Raw genomic sequence first — 20,561 nt, 5'->3', positions numbered from 1 at the left:
TCAGAACAGGGCTTTATTACAAGTCCATGCAGGGCTGAAACTCCAGGTCATGCCAGGCAAATGTATGCAACTCACTTGACCTTGCTCTCAAATTCTTTGGGAGCTCAACTGGGAGAGGCCGTGCTGCCACCGTCTGAACTAGCATGTCCCGACATGAAGGTGTCAGCTGTGGCACATGTTTAAAAGGAAATGTTCAAGGCTGCAAATATGTGTTTAATTTGCTACTATTACAATCTTTCTGTTTTGTTATGAAAGTGGTGTAACAACAATGAATACAACAGACCACCCAATGCAATCCACACTAACAAAGGTAGGTTTTGATTTGTACTATGGTGGGGAAGCTTTCTCTATAGAGCAGCCACAGCCTTACCTGTCCCTATTGTGGGAAAATGGGCTATATGGAACATGCAAAAGTGATTTGTCCTGTATGTGCAGCATTACCTGGAGGCAGTCCTACTCATGTCACAGATGACTCTGCAGCTCATCTTACACTTGAGCACAGAGCCCCTAGAGATTTAGATGAGTCGAGCAGTGTTCCACATGCATGCAAATGTTTCACCCTGGCTGAGGATTAGGAAGTCCTTATGCTCGTAGATCAAACATGCACTTTATTAGTGTGGACTTTTTCTTCTCAGAGTTCATATTCTCCAAGCAATAGGGAAGCCATGGGTCCTGTAGCTGAGCTTTTACCTGTTATCAGGAGTGAGACATTCTGCAAGAGGGACAGTTTAATTCTTCCAGCCCTTCTGCTGCTCAGAACAAATGCAGCTGCAGCTGCAGCTAGAGGGGCAGCATGCCCAGGCAGCGCGACGGCAGCCCGCACATGGCAAGCCGGTGCACGGACACAAGGAGTGTCACCACTACAATCACATTATCCACTGCACCAACCAACATGGCAAACGTGGAAAGCAGTCAGCAAACTCTCCAGAATTCCCAATTTCTTTTAACAAGGTTGCAGGATCCTACAATGTCTGACACAGAGCACCAGACCACGCAAAGTGAGCGTGCAGACCACAGCCTGTGTGTTCAGGAGCTCCTGCTGTCCACTCAGTGCGGAGAGAGATCCCCTTAGACGAGGACGAATGGGGAGGAGGGGTGGCAGATTTTGGTGCTATGGGCTGTGAGATGTTATGCCTTTAGATGTTGCTTCAGAAAACCTAAATTTAAAAGACAGTGATAAAGGAAACCTCCACCACCTCCTCTTGGATGTCTCAATTTGCAGACAATGCCCTCTGTGCTGTATTTGCCAAGGAAAGTGGACAACAACTATCTTGGGTTTGTTTGGTGATTGCAATTTCAGGTCTGTCACTCTTGTTACATAGTGTAGTCAAAAGGAAGAGAGAAAATATATACAATAATCACATCCACTTAACAAATGTTTACTTCTAGCAGGTAGCAGTGCCGGGGTGGTCTCGGCTTCTAATACCCAGATACGAAAAAGGCTCTCCTAGTACTCCACATGCAAACTGAAGAGGAAAACGGAAATCTCTAATGAATATTAATGAATAAAAACTACTTTTATGGTTTACCTTAAAAAAAATTCCATGTGACTCAAAAGAGCTCCCTAGGAGGAAAATAGGAATTCAAAATTGATAGCTATAAGGAGAGTCAAGATGACTCAAGACTGAAAAAGTAAGTCATAATTATAGACTTTGACCTTTATAACTCCTTAAAGGCAAAATAACATAGGTTAAGCTGGGAATTATAGAAGCCTTAAAATATGTCTTTCTTGAAATCTTTTCCCAAGTAAACAGCCTTCCTGAGGAGCACTGTTACTACAAGGCTCTCAGCTAACATGAAACATTCTACGGGAGATAAATACAGCTCAAAGCAAACCATCTGCTCAGAGACTTCTGATGGCAACATATATATAATGAATGGAACAGAACTGAGAGCCCAGAGATAAATCCTCAATTTGCAGTGAATTGATTTTAATAAGGGTCTCAACACAATACAATGGGGTGTGTCTGGGGGGAGAGAATAGCCTTGTTAACAAATGGTGTTTGAGCAATCACACAAAAATATTTACATTTCATTAAAATTAAAAAAAAATTATATGCTTCAAATGTTCTATTATGAAAAGATAACCCACAAAATGGAAGAAAGTATTTGTAAATTATTTGTCTGATAAGGATCTAGTATCCAGAATACATAAAGATAACATGAAAAAGTTATTAGTGTGGACTTTTTCTTCTCAGAGTTCATATTCTCGAAGCAATAATTTATCTTTATCTTGACATGAAAAAGATAAATAACCCAACTAAAAATGAGCAAAGCATCTGAATAGACATTCCTCCAGAAAAGATATACAAATGGCCAATAAGCACATAAAAAGATGCTCAAGATCATTAAAACCACAATGAGATACCACTTTATACCCACTAGGATGGCAAGAACAAAAAACACAGATAAGGATTCCTGAGTGCCTGTATTTATTCTAAATTAAGGAAGCATATAAAGTACTACAACTAAGCTACTCTATTCATTTACCAGAAAGGAGAAACCAGGCAGAAGCAAGATAATGTTTCTTACAAATTCTTCTCCTTTATTTGCTCTAAAATTTTTTAAATAACCATTTTCCCAGAGCCTGAAGGAATACGAAGTCTTGCTTGCCAAATTCAAACCTTGTCAGGAACCTTGCACTGTAGTGTATAGACAGCTCACCTGTTACGTGACCCTGTAAGTGTTAGAGGATGCTGGATAAAGCTCATCTTGCTGCTAAGTTCTCCTACCGATATAACTGTGTGATCTTGTGTGTAATTCTTTGTTTTCATAATAGGAACCTGGCATGTACATGAACTTTTGTGAAGATAAATTTACACATATAAATTATTATTGTGATTCAGTCAACTAATATTTACTATGTCCCAGATACCATATGAGATATGTTCCATCTTATCCCCTTTTACATACTGAGCATAGGACTAAATCTTATGTTTCTCGTAGAAACATTACAATGCCATCCTTGAGAGCTAAGACCACAGTAGGAGCTCAGGAAAATTTTTCTCAAATGAAAATACTCAATGCTTTCTTATGGATGACGTAGGCATGGCTAAGCAATAAACATGGTAGTCAGATAGGATATTATCGAGATACTAGAGGCCCAGTGCATGAAATTCATACACTCGGGGCAGGGGAGGGGTCCCCTCAGCCCAGCCTGTGCCCTCTTGCAGTCCGGGAGCCCTCGGGGGATGTCTGACTGACAGCTTAGGCCCGCTCCCTGTCAGTCAGACATCCTTAGCACTGCCGCGGAGTTGGGAGAGGCTCCCACCACTGCTGCTGTGGTCACCAGCCTTGTGCCCGGCTTCTGGCTGAGCGGCGATCCCCCTGTGAGAGTACACTGACCACAAGGGGGTAGCTCCTGCATTGAGCATCTGCCCCTGGTAGTCAGTGCACGTCATAGCAACTGGTCATTCTGCCGTCGGGCCGAAACCGGCTCTCTGACATTATCCAAGGGGTCTCGGATTGCAAGAGGGCACAGGCCAGGCCAAGGGAATCCACTGTCATGATCGGAGCAGGAAGTTGGCAAGCAGGGGAAGGACCATGGGAGGGCTCCAGGGTGTGTCCGGCCCATCTCACTCAGTCCCAATTGGCCGGGCCCCAGCAGCAAGCTCACCTACTGGTCGGAGCGTCTGCTCCCTGGTGGTCAGTGCACATCATAGCGAGTGGTTGAGCGGCCTTAGCATATCATTAGCATATTACGCTTTGATTGGTTGGATGGCCACCAGACACTTAACATATTAGGCTATTATTATATAGGACTAGGGGCCCAGTGCAAGAATTCGTGCACCTTGAAAGGAACTGTGGGCTGCGAGGCTGCGATGGGCACAGGGGAGGGTCTTGGCCCATCCTCCACACCCCTCCTGGCTCCTCCCACCATGGGCCCTGGTTCCATCTGCCGGCAGCCCTGCTCCCACCACCTGATTTCCCATGCGCTGACGGTGCCGGCCCTGCTCGCACTTGCTGATGGCGTGGAGTGATTGGGGCTGGCACCAGCAGCGGGTGCAAATAGGGCCGTTGCTGGCAGTGAGTGCGAAAGGCAGCTGCCGGCCCCGATCACCCCTCAGGTGCAGGGGGAGGTGATGGCACCTGGCGCCAGCAGTGGGTGCGAGTGAGGCCGGCACCGGCAGCAGGTGCAAGTGCCTGGCGGGACCGTGGCGTGTGGGAGCAAAGAACCACCACAGGCTCGCCCTGATGACAGCGACCAGTGCCCTGCCTTGGTCTGGCGCCCCCGCTCACCTGCTCCACTATCGCACCGCAGCCGACACCCCCATGTTCCGCATGTCCCCCTGGTGGTCAGCGCACATCAGAGCAACCGGTTGTTCCACCATTTGGTCTATTTGCATATTAGATTTATATATATATATATAAATCAATATATATATATATATATATATACACATATATATTTATATATATATATAAATCAATATATATATATATATATATACATATATATATATATATATATATATATATATATATATATATATTGATTTCAGAGAGGAAGGGAGAGGGAGATAGAAACATCAATGATGAGAGAAAATCATTGATTGGCTGCCTCCTGCACAATGCCCCCTACTGGGGATTGAGCCTTCAACCCGGGCATGTGCCCTTGACCAGAATCAAACCTGGAACCCTTCAGTCCACAGGACAATGCTCTATCCACTGAGCCAAACTGGTTAGGACTTCCCTCTCCTTTTTATCACAAAACTTTTAAAAAGACCACGTTCCCTTCCTGTTTAGCCCATTCATCCAAATGCCCTTGAAACTTGGTGTCCTTCCCACAATTCTAACTAAGTCCATCAGCAAACTCCTGGTTATTAAGTCAGGCTTTGTTCTCTTAGATTTTGCCTCCTTTGGACGTCTTCTCATCTTTTCTTTGAGACCACTTATTCCAGGCTTCCATTTATTGTGTGCTCTGTCTTCTGCCAATGGCTCTCACTACTCCTCTAATAGTCTGACTTCCCAAAGAAAGAACAAGTTATTCCTGCTTCTTTTGGTCTGTATGAGAATGACATTTCTTAGGTCCTTCTTTTAAAAAAAAAAAATGTATTTTTATTGATTTCAGAGAGGAAGGGAGAGAGAGAGAGAAAGAAACATCAATGATGAGAGAGAATCATTGATCTGCTGCTCCTGCATGCACCCCACTGGGGATTGAGCCCGCAACCCAGGCATTTGCTCTGACCTGGAATAAATCATGACCTCCTGGTTCACAGGTCAATGCTCAACCACTGAGCCACACCAGCCGGTCAGTATCTTCCTTTATGGACTATGGGTCATTATGTCGGCAATTTATCTGCAGTTTGAAGATTGTGGTTTTATGGCAAACTTTCAATTAAATTGATGTAAAATCTCTGCCCGGTAGGAACTCAATGCAGGTTTGTTGGAATGATTTATTCATTCAATTATTCATTTATATGTTCAATAAATATTTACTAAATGTCTAATCAGCGAATTGAATGCATTGTTAAATTTAACAGTAGGTTACATCTTTTTTCAAGTTACGTAAATATGGTTTTCTTTGTCTTTTTCTTTCAATTTTTGTTGAAGTTTGGTATTTGCCTGTTTGTTTTTTTCTAATTTGAGCAGTAAATAGCTATATGACTCTTGGATAAGTTACTTAACCTCTGGAAATACGTTTCCTATTTTTATTGTAGAGATGGTAATAGTGCCAACCTCCTGGGTTTTTTTTAAGGAATAGATGACAAAATGCCCTTAGAGCACATAATACATGCAATCATATAGTAATGGCTCAATAAATGCCAGTTATCATTATCTTTATTACTAGAGGCCCAGCGCACAAAATGTGTGTGTGGGTACAGTCCCTAGGCCTGGCCTGCGATCAGAGCCATCTTCCCTGGCTGCCCACAGCTGGCCCTGCCGCTCCCCAACCGCCACCCACCCCTGGTTCCCCGTTCACCATTGGGGAGGGACCAGCGGTCAGCCATTCCCATCTGCTCGCCAGCCCCACCCCCACCGCAGGTCGCACTCTGTGTGTGGGGTGACCAGCGGGGCGGGGGCCTTGGCCTGGCGCCGCCCACGTCCCCCACCACCCACCCCTGGTTCCCCATTTGCCACTGGGTGATGGGAGCCTGCCGGCCAGGGAAAGAGACCTAGAGAAGGTCAGTGCGCCTCAAAGTAACTGGTCAAGTGGTCATTCTGGTAGTTCAGTTGTTAGGGTCAATTTGCATATTACCCCTTTATTATATAGGACAAGAGGCCCGGTGCACGAAAATTCATGCACTTGGTGGGGCATCCCTCAACCCAGACTGCCCCTTCTTACAATCCAGGAGTCCTCAGGGGATGTCCTACTGACGCCTTAGGCCCGCTCCCGCCCCGCCCCCCTGTCTGGCCTCCCTCTGCAGGAGGCGACCAGGCTGATCATGGGAAGGCACCACACCCATCACCCCGCTGCTGCTGCCACTGCCAGCTGCCGCGGCTGCCAGTCCTTGGCCCTCGCTTCTTGGCGGGGGGCAATCTGGGGCCAGGCCAGCTGGGGGAGGTGCTGTGAGAGGTTGAGGCACAGCAGGTCACACCCCGTCCAGCCTCTGTGGAGGTGTGGTGCTGGGACCGGGCCCGCGCCACTGCCTCTGTGGCTGCCTCTGCGGAAGGACCAGCACTGGGACCGGGACCACACAGCCCTCTCTACCACTGCCTCTGCGAAAGGGGCCGCGGTGCTGGACCGGCCAGCACCAAGGCCTCTCCCAAGCCACCTCTGTGAAAGGGGTGGCGGTGGCAGTGGTGCCTTCTCTCCCGCGCTGCCCTGCCTCTCCCGCACTGCCCCCCGCTCCTGTGCCGCCTCACCCCGCCTCTCCCATGCCCCTCAGCCCTCGTAGCAGCTGTGGCTTTGTCCAGGTAATTAGCATATTACTTTTTTATTAGTATAGATGGAGAAATCAAACCCCTTCAACACCTAAATGCTATATACTAAAAAGTGAATTAAAGACAGTAAAAGATGACACAATTCTTTTGTGACCTACACAGCAACTTGGCCACTAATATATCTACTGGATAGCACATACACACACCCAGTCCCATCACAGCATTCCTAATATAGTAAAAAAAAAATGAAACATAGAAAACACTAAAATCATTAAGGTGCTCTCAGGTTATCTGTCAGTGTGAAATAAACTCTATCCTGTAGGTTGAACTGCCTCTTTGAGTTAACACTGTCTTAACAGATTTTGTTTATAAATGTTTTCTCTGCAAAACTGGTAACAATTTGCTCATTAGCACCCTTATTGTACAAATTGACACCAAAATACAGATATTTTTCTACATGTGTACTGTATTATGTTTACAAACATGATACATATTCATTTTTGTGTAAACAAGGATAAATATAAAGATATGCATGTAAACTGATGCATTAATAAAATCTTACTAGACAGCTTAAAAGTTTTAAAATGTTTGCCTCAAATAATGTAACAAAAATTAGGAACACAATAGAAAAACTAAATATAGAAACCTAGCTAAGTATAGTACTCAAAACAGAAAGGATTCTATAAAATTACTGTATGATTAAGGTAGTAAAAAATCTAAGGAATTCACGCTCTATTTTCAAAACCAAAAACATTCCATGAAGAAAAGATAATTACAGAAATCTGGACTCTATTACAAAGAAATTCTCTATTTCGCCCTATGTTTCATTTATAAGTTGATAAAATCTGATATAAGATGGAAGAAATGGAAAATATTTGCAAAAAATGTGGTTAAAGAATATGGCAATCAGAAAATTGTTAACACTATTGGTGTTAACTCTAAAAATAATCTAACATATAGCAACAATAACTGTCAAATGGAAACATTTCCCAGGCTCAGCTGTTCACAAGTCTTAAGCATATTGTCTTCAGGGGTCAGAGGGGAGTGAGTGAACAAGTGTTTATGAGTTCCAATTAGGAAGTACAGTAATATCTACACTGGTCATTTTATTTCAACTGAAATTTTAAACCATTTATGATTTATCCTCACAAAAATAAAGGCAACCTTTAGACTGACCACTACAAAATTCTGGGTTAATGAAATCTAAAGTGATGAGGTTTAAAATTACCTTTAAAGTTATGATTTCATGTTCCACAAAAGAAACATCAGACTACTACTTTTCAACTGTGCACACATACACCACCCAATTTATGGCAAACAGAAACTGCCTTGAAGGACTTGAAGCTTTCAATGAAAATGCAGATATGTCAGCTAAGCCCCCTGTCCTAAAACTAAAATAACTTGCAAAAAATCATTGCCCAGAATCATTCTAGAAATGCTGAGCTTTTCCTAGGAACTGACCAATGTTGAACAGATTCAAAACTAGAAACTGAGATCACTCACCTATAAAAATTATTTTAGTTTTCAAGTCCAGGGTTAAGTGCTATGTTTTTAAGTTTATGTTTTAGAATGGAAATGTCAGTAGCATTTAATAGCATCCTATATAATAAAAGGCTAATATGCAAATTGACCAAACGGTGGAACGACCGGTTACTATGATGTACACTGACCACCAGGGCAAACGCTCAACGCAGGAGCTGGCCCCTGGTGGTCAGTGCATTCCCACAGTGGGAGTGCCACTCAGCCAGAAGCCGGGATCACGGCTAGCGAGCGCAGCAGCGGTGGCAGGAGCCTCTCCCGCCTCCGCGGCAGTCGGACATCCCCCGAGGGCTCCTGGACTGCGAGAGGGCACAGGCCGGGCTGAGGGACCCCCCCTTCAAGTGCACAAATTTCATGCAATGGGCCTCTAGTACTAGATTAAATGATCTGAGTTACTAGGTCTAGACCTCTGAGTAACTGCCTCTCTCAGTAAGATTGGCAGTAACTTAGAAGTGTCTCTCTACAGAACTTCTAAATAATGGTTGTTAATATGATGTCCAGACTATTTCTAAGGTCCACATACATTTTTAATTTTCAGGTGAAAATTTCAATTTCAGAGAGTCTAGTTGGAATTTGATGTTATTATACCAATTCCAAGTAGAAATCCCAGTTTTCTCATAATTACTAGAAGTGCTGATTCATACTTATATGAATCTGCCTGATACTTAATGGGGCAATGGGAAAACTTATCCTTTCAATGGTAGATACAATCTTTCAAAATGAGGTTCACAGGTGAAAATTTTAAAAATAGCAGTTAATATAAAATACTGGAAACTACTGCTCAAAGGTAATTAAAAATAAGAGAATAAAACCATAAAAGTTATAAAAATCATAAATCCAGTCAAGCTTCAACCCCTACATTTTCTACAAAGTCCTGAATAATATGACCTACTCACCATGCACTCATTTCACCCCAGATGTGCTGGCTTCTTTTCTGCTTCCTCCAGAACTCCTTCCTACTACGAGGCCTTTATCCCTGCTGTTCTCTCCCCTAGAATGTTCTTCATTCCTTGTCTGTCTGGAACTTTCAATTAATCCTTCAGTTCTCAGCTTAAAGGTGACTTCCTCAGGAGAGCTTTGCTCTTTATCAGTTTTCCACTCCCCACTCTCCTCTGGCCTCTTATCTGTTGAATGTATCCTGCATTATACTTATTGGACTTAATTGTACATTGTTTCATCACTACAATTAAGTAACCATGTGTTTAATATCTTTTTTCCAACTCTGTACAGAAAACCCTATGAAGGTATGATTGTGTCTGTATTATTTGCTATTTCCTAAATGTCAAGCATATAGCAGGAAACAAGACATTAAAAGAAGTATAATTTTGCAATGTGCTCTTGCACAAAGTAATGAAAATTAACCTATCTCACACAAAATCAGGATTCTATCACACATTTGTGAGAGTTTAACAATTAAAGAAGCTATTGAAGCAAGATTTTTCACAATCTTCATTTCCAAATGCTCTAAACCTTCAACTCGGTTGCTAAGCGGGGGACATGGAGTGATGTTCCTTGAAAATATTCATGGAATTCAGTGTGGCAGCTAAGTTTCCAGGATGGAAATAAAATGAGGTTCTTAACTAAAGCCAACCAGCCTTCAAATGAACGAGTCATAAGAAATTATTACTAAAAGGCCACCCAAGAAGAGTATGTAATAAGAAATTCAACCTATGTTCATTTGAATTTTGACAATTCTCTCAACTTCAAATAAAACAAATACTTGATGAATGGGACAAAGATGTGTGGTGTTTTTTTTTAAAGGTAAAAACTCAGGAGAAATCTCTGAAATGAGGATTTCCCAAGATGATTATGAATTTTGAAAGTATTATTATAAAAACTTCAAGATTTTGAGGACCAATTTTTAAAAAACTTTGAAAGTTGTAAAATAAAGTCATAGCTATTTGGAATTTGTCAATTCTCAAGAAACTTTAATGCAGGATGCCTATGGATCAAGAAGCTCTATAATTTAAATATCATCATGATGTAAGAACATTTTTTTTTAAGAGAGAATACTTGTTTTCCAAAAACCTTCAATTCAATAGATAACAAAGAGAGAAGGGTAACATATGAAGCAAAATAAATGATTAAACCTGATATTAAGACCAAGGAACTTAAGAATACGAAGCAAACTGCTTACTTTCTATCCTCTCACCTATCAGCCCATGGTTCCTAGGAAATAAAGTTGAAAAGATGGAAATCTATCATCATCTCTTTCTCTTTTACCTTACTGCTTTAATGGTAGGAGGTGGGGGAACATGAGTATGTGTGTACAGCGGTGAAAGGGGCAAAACTAACATTTGTTTGTGCCTACTATGTTGTGTGCCTACAGACAGTACACATGTATTATTAGACTTACTAGAGGCCTAGTGCACAAATTCGTGCACCAGTGGGGTCTCTCGGCCTGGCCTGTGGGATTGGGCCAAAATCGGCTCTCCGACATCCCCCGAGGGGTCCCGGATTGCGAGAGGGCGCAGGCCAGGCCGAGGACCCCACCAGTGCATGATCAGGATTGGGGAGAAACGCGGGAGGTTGGCCAGCCGGGGAGGGACCACAGGAGGGCTCCAGAGCTTGTCTGGCCCATCTTGCTCAGTCCCAATCAGCCGGACCCCAGCAGCAAGCTAACCTACTTGTTGGAGCGTCTTCCCCCTGGTGGTCAGTGCATGTCATAGCATCTGATCAACTAGTCGACTGTCTGCCCCTGGTGATCCATGCACATCATAGTGAGCAGTTGAGTGGCCTTAGCATATCATTAGCATATTATGTTTTGATTGGTTGAACGGACAACCGGACAACCGGACACTTAGCACATTAGGCTTTTATTATATAGGATTCCTCACAACTAATCTACTTGCAGATTAAGTTCAACTGACTGGCTAGGGGTCACCTTGTTTCCATTCCAGGGCTACCTAAGTCCCCCTTCGAAACACTACATTGCCTTAGTTTTCCTGGTTGTGTAAAAATTTTTAATTGCTCATTAGCATAATTTTCCAGTTTTCTTCTCTCCATTATTCCATCCAATGATTGTTCTTTCTTATTCTCTCTGAGATTAGCCTTCACTCCCTGATCCATCGCATCCATCGCTTGGAAACTAAGGGAAGCAGGCTCCTCTCAGTGCCTAACATTCTCACACCTGGGAGGTTTTTGACAATTTTCTTATTTATACAATTTAAAAACCCTATTTTTAATTTTTAATGGTGAACTTAGGTAAATTGTTGAATAATGAAATAATTTAAATGATTATTTTGATATATCCTTGTACTAGCAACATACCTTAATTTTTCTCACCACAGTACTCCTAATAGCACAGGGGAATAAATACATGCCAAGCAGTCAAAAACATGAGAGATTTCATTCAAGTCTTGCATTTTATCTTAGTGATTCAGATAAACTGTACATTTTATTCCACTTAACAGCCTTGATTTTAGTCGCCTTCCCCCCTTTAGATTCTAAACATTAACAATCTGGAAAATATCGCATGTTTATTTTACAGTGTCTCAGATAGCACTCGTGGTACTCCTGGTGGTATGAGATTCTATTCTCTGAGAAAAAAAATGGTAATATGGTCTTTAGCACAGTACTATGAAATGGTAAAATGTGGATAATAAAGCTTTAAGTAGATATACTACATTTCAATAATAGACAGATTTTTTAAGTAATTATTGTGTTCCAATATTATAAAAGTGAAAAATCAGTTTTTGCTCTACTAAGGAAAGGGAAGTATATGGGCTTTATAGAAAAGTTAATACATTTTAAATTATTGGAATCTAATACTGATCTAATTTTACTTGTCAAATTTATGTAAGTGTTCTTAACGGTTCAGTCCTTCTATCCTATCCCAAGCTTATGGAACAGGTATTTAAAGAAAAATTTCATTTTTGCTTTTAGGAAATATAAAATGTAGGAGTCATGGTATAAAGTGAAAATTACCTTGTTTATCTATAACTGAGTATGAAGCCAAAAATCCTCGTCCAGAAACATGGATTCCACTCATGAACAGCACTGTAATTTCATTGCTTTTTGATTCAATTGAATGGTTCATCTGCAATCCCAGACCACAGTATTTGCCTAGGAATGAAGAAAAGCAGATCTTTGTTGTGACTCTTATGAAGTCAATAATATTTACCAAGTAGATAATAGAATCAGAATAATATACCAAACTCTGTATGTTAAATAGTGGAAAATGATAAGTAGGATGTTTAGTGATTAAAAATCCCATTACTCTGGAGGGAAAAAGAAAAAAGTCAAGTAATAACTGTTCAAATGATTCAAAAGAAAAAAAACAGTACAAGCATCACTGACCTTTAGAAGAGTCAATTTCCTGTGAAATACATGTGTATACTCTCTAAAAGAATAACCAGGAATTTTTAAAAAATGAAAGCATTGCAGGCAGGCAGGTGGCCCACAAATAAATTGGCAGTCAATCAGTAACCCCACAGGATGCCCCTAGATTCCTGGCCTCAGGATACCTCTCAAACCTTTTATGAACCTTCTCAATTTTTCTGTCAAGGCCTGTTGAACTTCTGGTCAACCCCTTTAGGTGATCATTTATATTAAAATTTAAAAACTCAATTCAGTCTATAACTTTTCAATTTATTTAGCATTTAATAAGTTAATATCAAACATCAAGGTAAACATGCATTTTTCTTAGATGCTATGGGTTTCAATATAAAATATATGTCTTGTTCATTTGTACAAAAAAACCCCACACATACACCACCTTCTATTTCTAAATATGGAATGTAATTTTAGCTATCCGTATTTTTAACATTTAAGCAAAATAACACATTATCGAATAACACTACACGTTATATGAATATATAAGAAGGTGATAAAATCTTCAGACTTGTTTTTTAATACCAAGTAACTCAGAAATAGTCTAGTAAAGAGGATAAATATTAAATATTGTGTTGCTTTTGAACATAAAATATTTAAAAATAGAGTAATATATATTTCACATTATTCTAATTATCTCAAAGCTATATAATTTGTTAGCAAACCCAACTATGTGCAGAACCAATGCCCATCACATTAAATCTTAAAGCCCAAAGGGAATAGGTAAAGGCAAGAGAAATTATGGTCACTAGTATCTTTACACAAGATTAACTTTTGTAAAAGTGAACAACAGTTTGATCTGGGCCCATCAGTACTAGGTGTTCTTTGCCATGTAAGGATATATGCAGGTGTGATTTTATTGCATGTCTGATTAAGATGCTCGGTACAAATACTGACTTTTCAAATCCTTTTAGGTACAAAGGAAAAAGATCCTATTTAAAGAATACTATCATGCCATACAAAGATGTCTTCATAAAAAATATATTATTAAAGTGAAACAATGTGCAAAAAATAGTTTTAACCCTTTTTATATGGACAGAACCACAAAATATTTTTTATTAGCATGGCAGTTTCATCTTTTGTTTATTTGTTTGTTTATCTGGACTTACCTTCTAAAATATGAGTAAATTCAATCTGTGGTAGGAACAAAACATTTTTTTTTAAATCACTTATGTCTGTGAAACTCAAAAGGCAATGCTGAAGAATGGATAACCACAATTTAAAAAACAGAAGAAATAAAAAAGAAAAGTACAATAACTGACCCTATAAGTGCTTAAATGAGTTCAAATATACAAGATAAACACCTGCCTTCACCTGCTATTCCTAGCCAAGATGACCCTCCTTCTCCTCAGTGGGCTCTCCTGTGACCACAGGCTTTACCCGCTATACAAATAATGCAAAGCACTTGGCAAAACACTCTGGGAAAGGAAGAAGAAAAACCATACCTAATCTGGGCAACATAGGTGCTAATTCTTTAATGCCATTGCCCCAGTTTGGCCATTCAAAGGTACTCCTAAATCAAAATAAAGCACTTAATTGCCAACAATGATAAGTTCTGCTGATGGTTCTTAAGTCAGCAGAAATCGCTATAGTTTCTCATGATTAAATAAGAAAGGTATTTGAAAAAAATATTTTGTGAATATATATAGAACATTAAAATATAAAAGTTAAAATTACTAATCACTATAACACCCATGAAATACTGGTTTTTAATATAAAAGAACCCATTTTCCAGGAAAATAAAAATGCTTAAAAGCTATTAGCCTTTAGGAAACTAGGAAAAGAAACCAAAAGCAGGTCATTTGAAAAAAAATAAAGAAAGAAAGAAAAGAAAACAACCTAATAAGACTCTAGTAAGTCTAAATAAGAAAAAGAGAAGACACAAATCACTAATATCAGAAATGAAGGTGGGGACACATCCTTACAGATCCCATGGACATCAAAAGAATAATAAAGAAATACTATGAACAACTCTACACCAAAAATTGTATAACCTAGATGAAATGGACAGGTTCCTTGAAAGACACAATTTGCCAAAACTCAAACAAAAAGAAACAAACAATCTGAATAGGCTTATATCTAGGAAATTAAATTAATAACTAATAATACTTCAAAAGAAAAAGCACCTGGCATAAATGAGTTCACTGGCAAATTTCACCAAACATTTAAGGATAAAATTACACTAATTCTCTACCATCTCTTTCAGAGGATAGAAGCAGAGGGAATATTTCCTAACTTATCTTATGAGACCAGCATCACCCTAAAACCAAAATCAAAGACATTACAAGAAAACTACAGACCAATCCTACATAATAAAACTCTAGGTGGCATCATGCCCTCACACGACGTTGTCACAAGATGGCCGCCACAAGATGGCCGCCACAAGATGGCCAGCAGGGAAGGGCAGTTGGGAGTGACCAGGCCAGCAGGGGAGGGCAGTTGGGGGCAACCAGGCCTGCAGGGGAGGTCAGTTGGGGGGCCATCAGGTTGGCAGGGGAGGGCAATTGGGGGTGAGATCAGACTGGCAGGGGAGGGCAGTTGGGGGCAACCTGGACAGGGGAAGGCAGTTGGGGGTGATCGGGCCAGCAGGGGAGTAGTTAGGCATCAATCAGGCGGGCAGGGGATCAGTTAGGGGGTGATCAGGCTCGCAGGCAGAAGCGGTTAGGGGCAATCAGGCAGGCAGGCAGATGAGCTGTTAGGAGCCAGCAGTCCCGGATTGTGAGAGGGATGTCCCATATCGGAGAGGGTGCAGGCCGGGCTGAGGGACAACCCCCATGCATGAATTTTGTGCACTGGGCCTCTAGTGTTGCTCATAAAAACAGATGCAAAAATCCATAATGAAGTATTAGCAAATCAAGTCCAACAGTGTATAAAAAGAATTATACACCACGATCAGGTGTGATTCATCCCAAGTATGCAGGTTGGTTCAATATTTGAAAATCAATACATGTAATCTATCATATTAACAGGGTAAAAAAAAATCATATGATCAAATCAACAGATGCAGAAAAGGCATATGACAAAACCAACACCCATTCATGATAAAAACTCTCAGTGAACTAGTAATAAAGGGGAACTTCCTCAACTTGATAAAGAATATTTATTTAAGAAACAACAGTTAACATCACACTTCATAGTGAGAAATTTAAAACTTTAAATTTCAAAGCAAGAAGGTCTGCTCTCACCATTGCTTTAACATCATACTGTAAGTATTAGCTAACACAATAAGACAAAGGGGGGGGGGAAACGTACACAGATTGGGAAGGAAGAAATAAAACTGTCTTTGTTCACAAATGACGTGACTGTTCATGTAGAAAATACAAAAGAACTGACAAAAAAAGCTCCTGTAACTAATAAGTGATTATAGCAAGGTTGAAGAACACAAGGTTAGTATGCAAAAGTCAACTGCTTTTCTATATATAAACAATTAACAAGTGGAATTTAAAATTTAAAACTCAATACTATTTATATTAGCATCCCCCAAAATGAAATACTTTACGTATAAATCTAACAAAATATTCATAAGATCTATATGAGAACGACAAAACACTGAAGAACAAAATCAAAGGACTAAGTAAATGGGAGGGATATTCCATGTTCATGGATAGGAAAACTAAGTATTATCAAGATGTCAGTTCTTCCCAACTTGATGTATAGATTAATGAAATCAAAATCAAAATCCCAGCAAGCCCTGGCCAATGTGGCTCAGCTGTTGATAGTGTCATACCATACACCAAAAGGTGGAGGTACAACAGGCAATTGATCTCCCTCCCTTCTTTCTCCCTCTCTCCCATCCTTCCCTCCCTCCCTCCTTCCACTCCTTCCCTTCCTCTCTCCAAAAAAATCAATTAACATATCCTCAGGTGAGAATTAAAGAAAAAAAATCTCAGCAAGATATTTTGTGGATATTGACAAATTTAGAAATTTATGTGGAGAGACAAAAGACCCAGAATAGTCAACACAATATTGAAGAACAAAGTTGGAGCACTAAAACTATGTTCTAGAGTTTCTATATAAAGCTATAGTAATCAATACACTGTGGTATTGGTGAAAGAATTGACAAATAGATCAATGGAAAAGAATTAAGAGCCTGGAAATAGAGCCACATAAATATAGTTAACTGATCTTTCACAAGGAAGCAAAGGTAATACAATGGAGCTCTAGACTTAAAGGTAAAAATGCACAACTATAAAACTTCTAAAAGATAACATAGGAGAAAATATGGATGACCTTGGGTATGATTTAGACTTTTTAGATACAACACCAAAAGCAGATCCATGAAAGAAGAATTGATAAGATGGACTTAATTAAATTAAAAATTTCTGCTCTGCAAAAGACAATGTCAAGAGAATGAGAAGAAAAGCCACAGACTGGGGGGAAAAGTATTTGCAAAAGACACATCTGATAAAGGACTCTTATCGAAACTATACAAAGAACTCTTAAAGCTCAACAATAAAAAAACAACCTGCCCTAGCAGGTTTGGCTCAACGGATAGAGTGTTGGCCTGCGGACTGAAAGGTCCCAGGTTCGATTCCAGTCAAGGGCACATGCCTGGGTTGCAGGATAGATCCCCAGTAGAGGGCGTTAAAAATATATTTTTTAAAAAAACACACACAAAAACAAACAAACAAACAAACAACAACAACAAAACAACCCAGTTTAAAAATAGACTAAATATCTTAACAGAGACTTCAGCAAAGAAAATATACAGATGGCAAATAAGCATATGAATGGATCCTCTACACCATATGTCACCATGTAAATGCAAATTAAAACAATGATATAGCACTATATACCTATTAGAATGGCCAAAATCCAGAACACTCACACCACCAAATGCTGGCAAAAATGTGGATTAACAAGAACCCTCATCCATTGCTGGTGGGAAAGCAAAATGTATAGCCACTTTGGAAGACAACAAAATGGTACACCACTTTGGAAGACAGTTTGGGGATTTCGTTGAAAACTCAGTAGTCTTACTGTAAAACACAACAATTAGACTTCCAGGTATTTATCCAAAGGAGCTGAAACTTGTGTCCAACAAAAACCTGTATGCAGGTGTTTATAGCAGCTTTATACCCAATTACCAAAACTTGGAAGCAACCAAGATGTCCTTTATTAGGTGAATGGACAAACTGTGGTGCATCCAGACAATGAAATATTATTCAGCACTAAAAAGAAATGAGCTATCAAGCCATGAAAAGACAAGAAGGAACTTAAAAATGATTTTACTAAGTGACGGAATGCAATCTGAAGGCTACAGATTGCTGGATTCCTGGAAAGGCAAAACTATGAAGATAGGAAGAATAGATGGAGCAGAGGACTTTGAGGGCAGTGAAAATACTCTGTATGATTCCACAATGATTTCATTATACATTTGTTCAAATTCATGGAATGTGCAACAACAACAAAATTAGCCATTAGGAAATACAAATCAAATTCATAATGAGATTCTACTTTACAGCCACTAGGATGGCTAGAATAAAAAAGACAGCAAGGATCTTGAAAAACTGGAACCCTCATACAATGCTTGTGGGATTGTAAAATGGTGCAGTTGCTTTTGAGAACAGCCTGGCAGTTCTTCAAAAGGTTAAATATACAGTTAGAGTTACCATATGACCCAGTAATTCTACTCCTAGGCATATATCCAAGAGAAATGTAAACATATGTCCACACAGATTTGGACCTAATATCTCACAGCAGATTACTGATAATAGCTGAAATGTACAAACAACCTAACCAGCATCCAGCAGTTCCTAGGATAAACTGGCATGGAAGAGCGGTGATAAATCTCAAAGAATGATGCGATCTTTTACAAACAGGAGGAGCCATGAACTATCACTCCAGGAGGACTCTAGGAACGGAAAGCAGTCCCTGGCCAACAAGTAGCAGGAAAATGGGAACTCCAGTTTTACAACTGCGAGGAAGTGAAATCTGCCAACCACCAGTGAGTTTGGAAGAGAATTCTCATCCCCAGCTGGTATCTTGATTTCAGCCAGGCAAGACCCTAAGTAGAGAATCCAGTCATGCCATGCTCAGACTTCTGAGCTACAGACACTGAAATAATAAACTGTGTTGTTTTAAGTCTGTGGTAATGTTATGAAACAACAGAAAACTAATACAACCAGAAATTTACTTTGGTTGTATAGTGAGAATACACTGATTTTGAATCATCAAATCTAAAAGAACTATAGTGCACAAGCTGGAATATATGGCTCAGGGTCTGAATCAGCAGACAGATGCATTTTACTTGGCCTCTTGGCCAGCAGTTTGGGGCCATGCACTATTTCAAAACTATTTGAATTAGTTGCCAAAATTTTAAAAATCTGGAAACTTCATATTAAGTATGAATTTCTAACTTCTTTTAGAAAAATCACAAGAAAAAAAAAAAAGGAAACCTGGGTCAGTAATGATTGTCTTCTTTGAAAAAGTCACACTCTGGTTGGTAGTGAATTTGTATCCACTTATATAGAGCTTAGAGATCTTCAGGTTCTCATGCCTCTTTCCTGTGTCCATATCAAAGACCCTTTAGGTAGATTATGAAAAATAACACATTAAATTCTGGAAGATGTCAAGCGAAAATATTCTATATTCAAAAATATAGAGTACATGTACCTGATTTCGGATAGACTACGATGTGGAGTTAATACTGTCATGAAACACGAAACGTGGTTTATGTTCTCAAGTAACTGGAAGATCCTACTTAACCTATTGGCAGGTGTGGCAAGTTAGAAAGACTAGGTTGCTAGAGCAACGTCAACCCTGTCTACCTCCAACAGATGGAAATGTAGCTTGCTTAGAGAGCATTACTTAATTAATTTACACATATTTAGGGACAGTTATTCTACTGCCTATGTACAGAAACACCTTTAATCTAAAAAACAAAGTGTGCAATTCTCAAAAAAATTTATTTATTGAATATATACTAATAAGCCCCTGAATAGCCGGTCACTAAGCTATGTGCCGGGGGTTCACAGCGCTGCCCTCAGAGAGCTCAGTGTGGTGCGACAGGGCAAACACACAGCTGAAGCCCCTATAAGACTGAAGAGGACATTACAATACCAATAAAATGTTTAGAGTAGATGCTGTCATTAAATGATGTCCATCAGTACTTTTTTTGTACAGTCCGGCTTCAAGGATCACACTGCCTTGTGCTTGGTGGGCCAGAGTGAGTTGGGTTGTAAAATTTAGGCCTCTGATGTAGGTAGTAGAATGTTCATAGCAGACAATTAGTGAGAGCCAAAAACTGGTTATATGGTAGATAGATCTTAATTTTCTTATTAAATTTATCACTATTAGAAATTTAGATTGGCTTCCAGTTTTTTTGTATAGTGAATATTACAATAAACATCTTCCTAGCACAACCTCTTCTGTCTATCTGAAGCATTTCCTTAGTGATTCTTAATATATACTTCCAGACTGCTATCCAAGTGAGCTATACCGTTTAATACATCATCAATATATATAAAAAAAAGGTACCAATTTCACCACAACCATGCCAAACATATTAACATTTTATATTTTTCACTAATCCAAAAGACAGGGAAGGGGGCATATTTAGTTTAGAAAAATTGCATTTTTTGATTATAAGCAATTGCCTCCAGTTCCTCTTTCAAAATAGCAGCGCGGACAAAAGAGCAGATTTTTATTGCTATCCATGATGAACAAAGGGTCTCCATACAAAACTTTACAGCATTCAAGAAACCAAAATATCCATGAGGTAATACCATTCATCCCCATTAGTTACTTCTGAGTGGGTTTTCTTGTGAAATTCTACTTTAAGAGCTTTTAGACTTAGCTTCTAAAAAGCCAGCAAACTTCGGGATAGAAGAGAGCTTCATTTTGTTTCTATTTCTTAATAAAAA

The 20,561-nt window shown here is 39.7% G+C and overlaps 1 protein-coding gene and 1 pseudogene across 2 annotated transcripts in view; one reads left to right on the top strand and one right to left on the bottom strand.

The window, feature by feature from the left end:
- Positions 1-20,561, bottom strand: part of DCBLD2 (discoidin, CUB and LCCL domain containing 2) — a 103,009-nt gene that overhangs the window by 35,108 nt on the left and 47,340 nt on the right. Inside the window, exon 3 of the mRNA XM_080654119.1 lies at positions 12,292-12,429. Within this exon, the coding sequence (XP_080510245.1) occupies positions 12,292-12,429 (138 nt within the window). The remainder of the gene's footprint in view (positions 1-12,291; positions 12,430-20,561) is intronic.
- Positions 144-1,288, top strand: LOC308242619 (E3 ubiquitin-protein ligase KCMF1-like; annotated as a pseudogene). Its single transcript has one exon. The product of its transcript is annotated as an E3 ubiquitin-protein ligase KCMF1-like (transcript).

Source organism: Plecotus auritus (assembly GCF_963455305.1).
Source record: "Plecotus auritus genome assembly, chromosome: 2".
In the NCBI taxonomy this organism is placed as follows: domain Eukaryota; kingdom Metazoa; phylum Chordata; class Mammalia; order Chiroptera; family Vespertilionidae; genus Plecotus; species Plecotus auritus.
The sequence above is the reverse complement of the archived record's forward strand: the minus strand, read 5'-3'. Positions and strand labels throughout refer to the sequence as shown.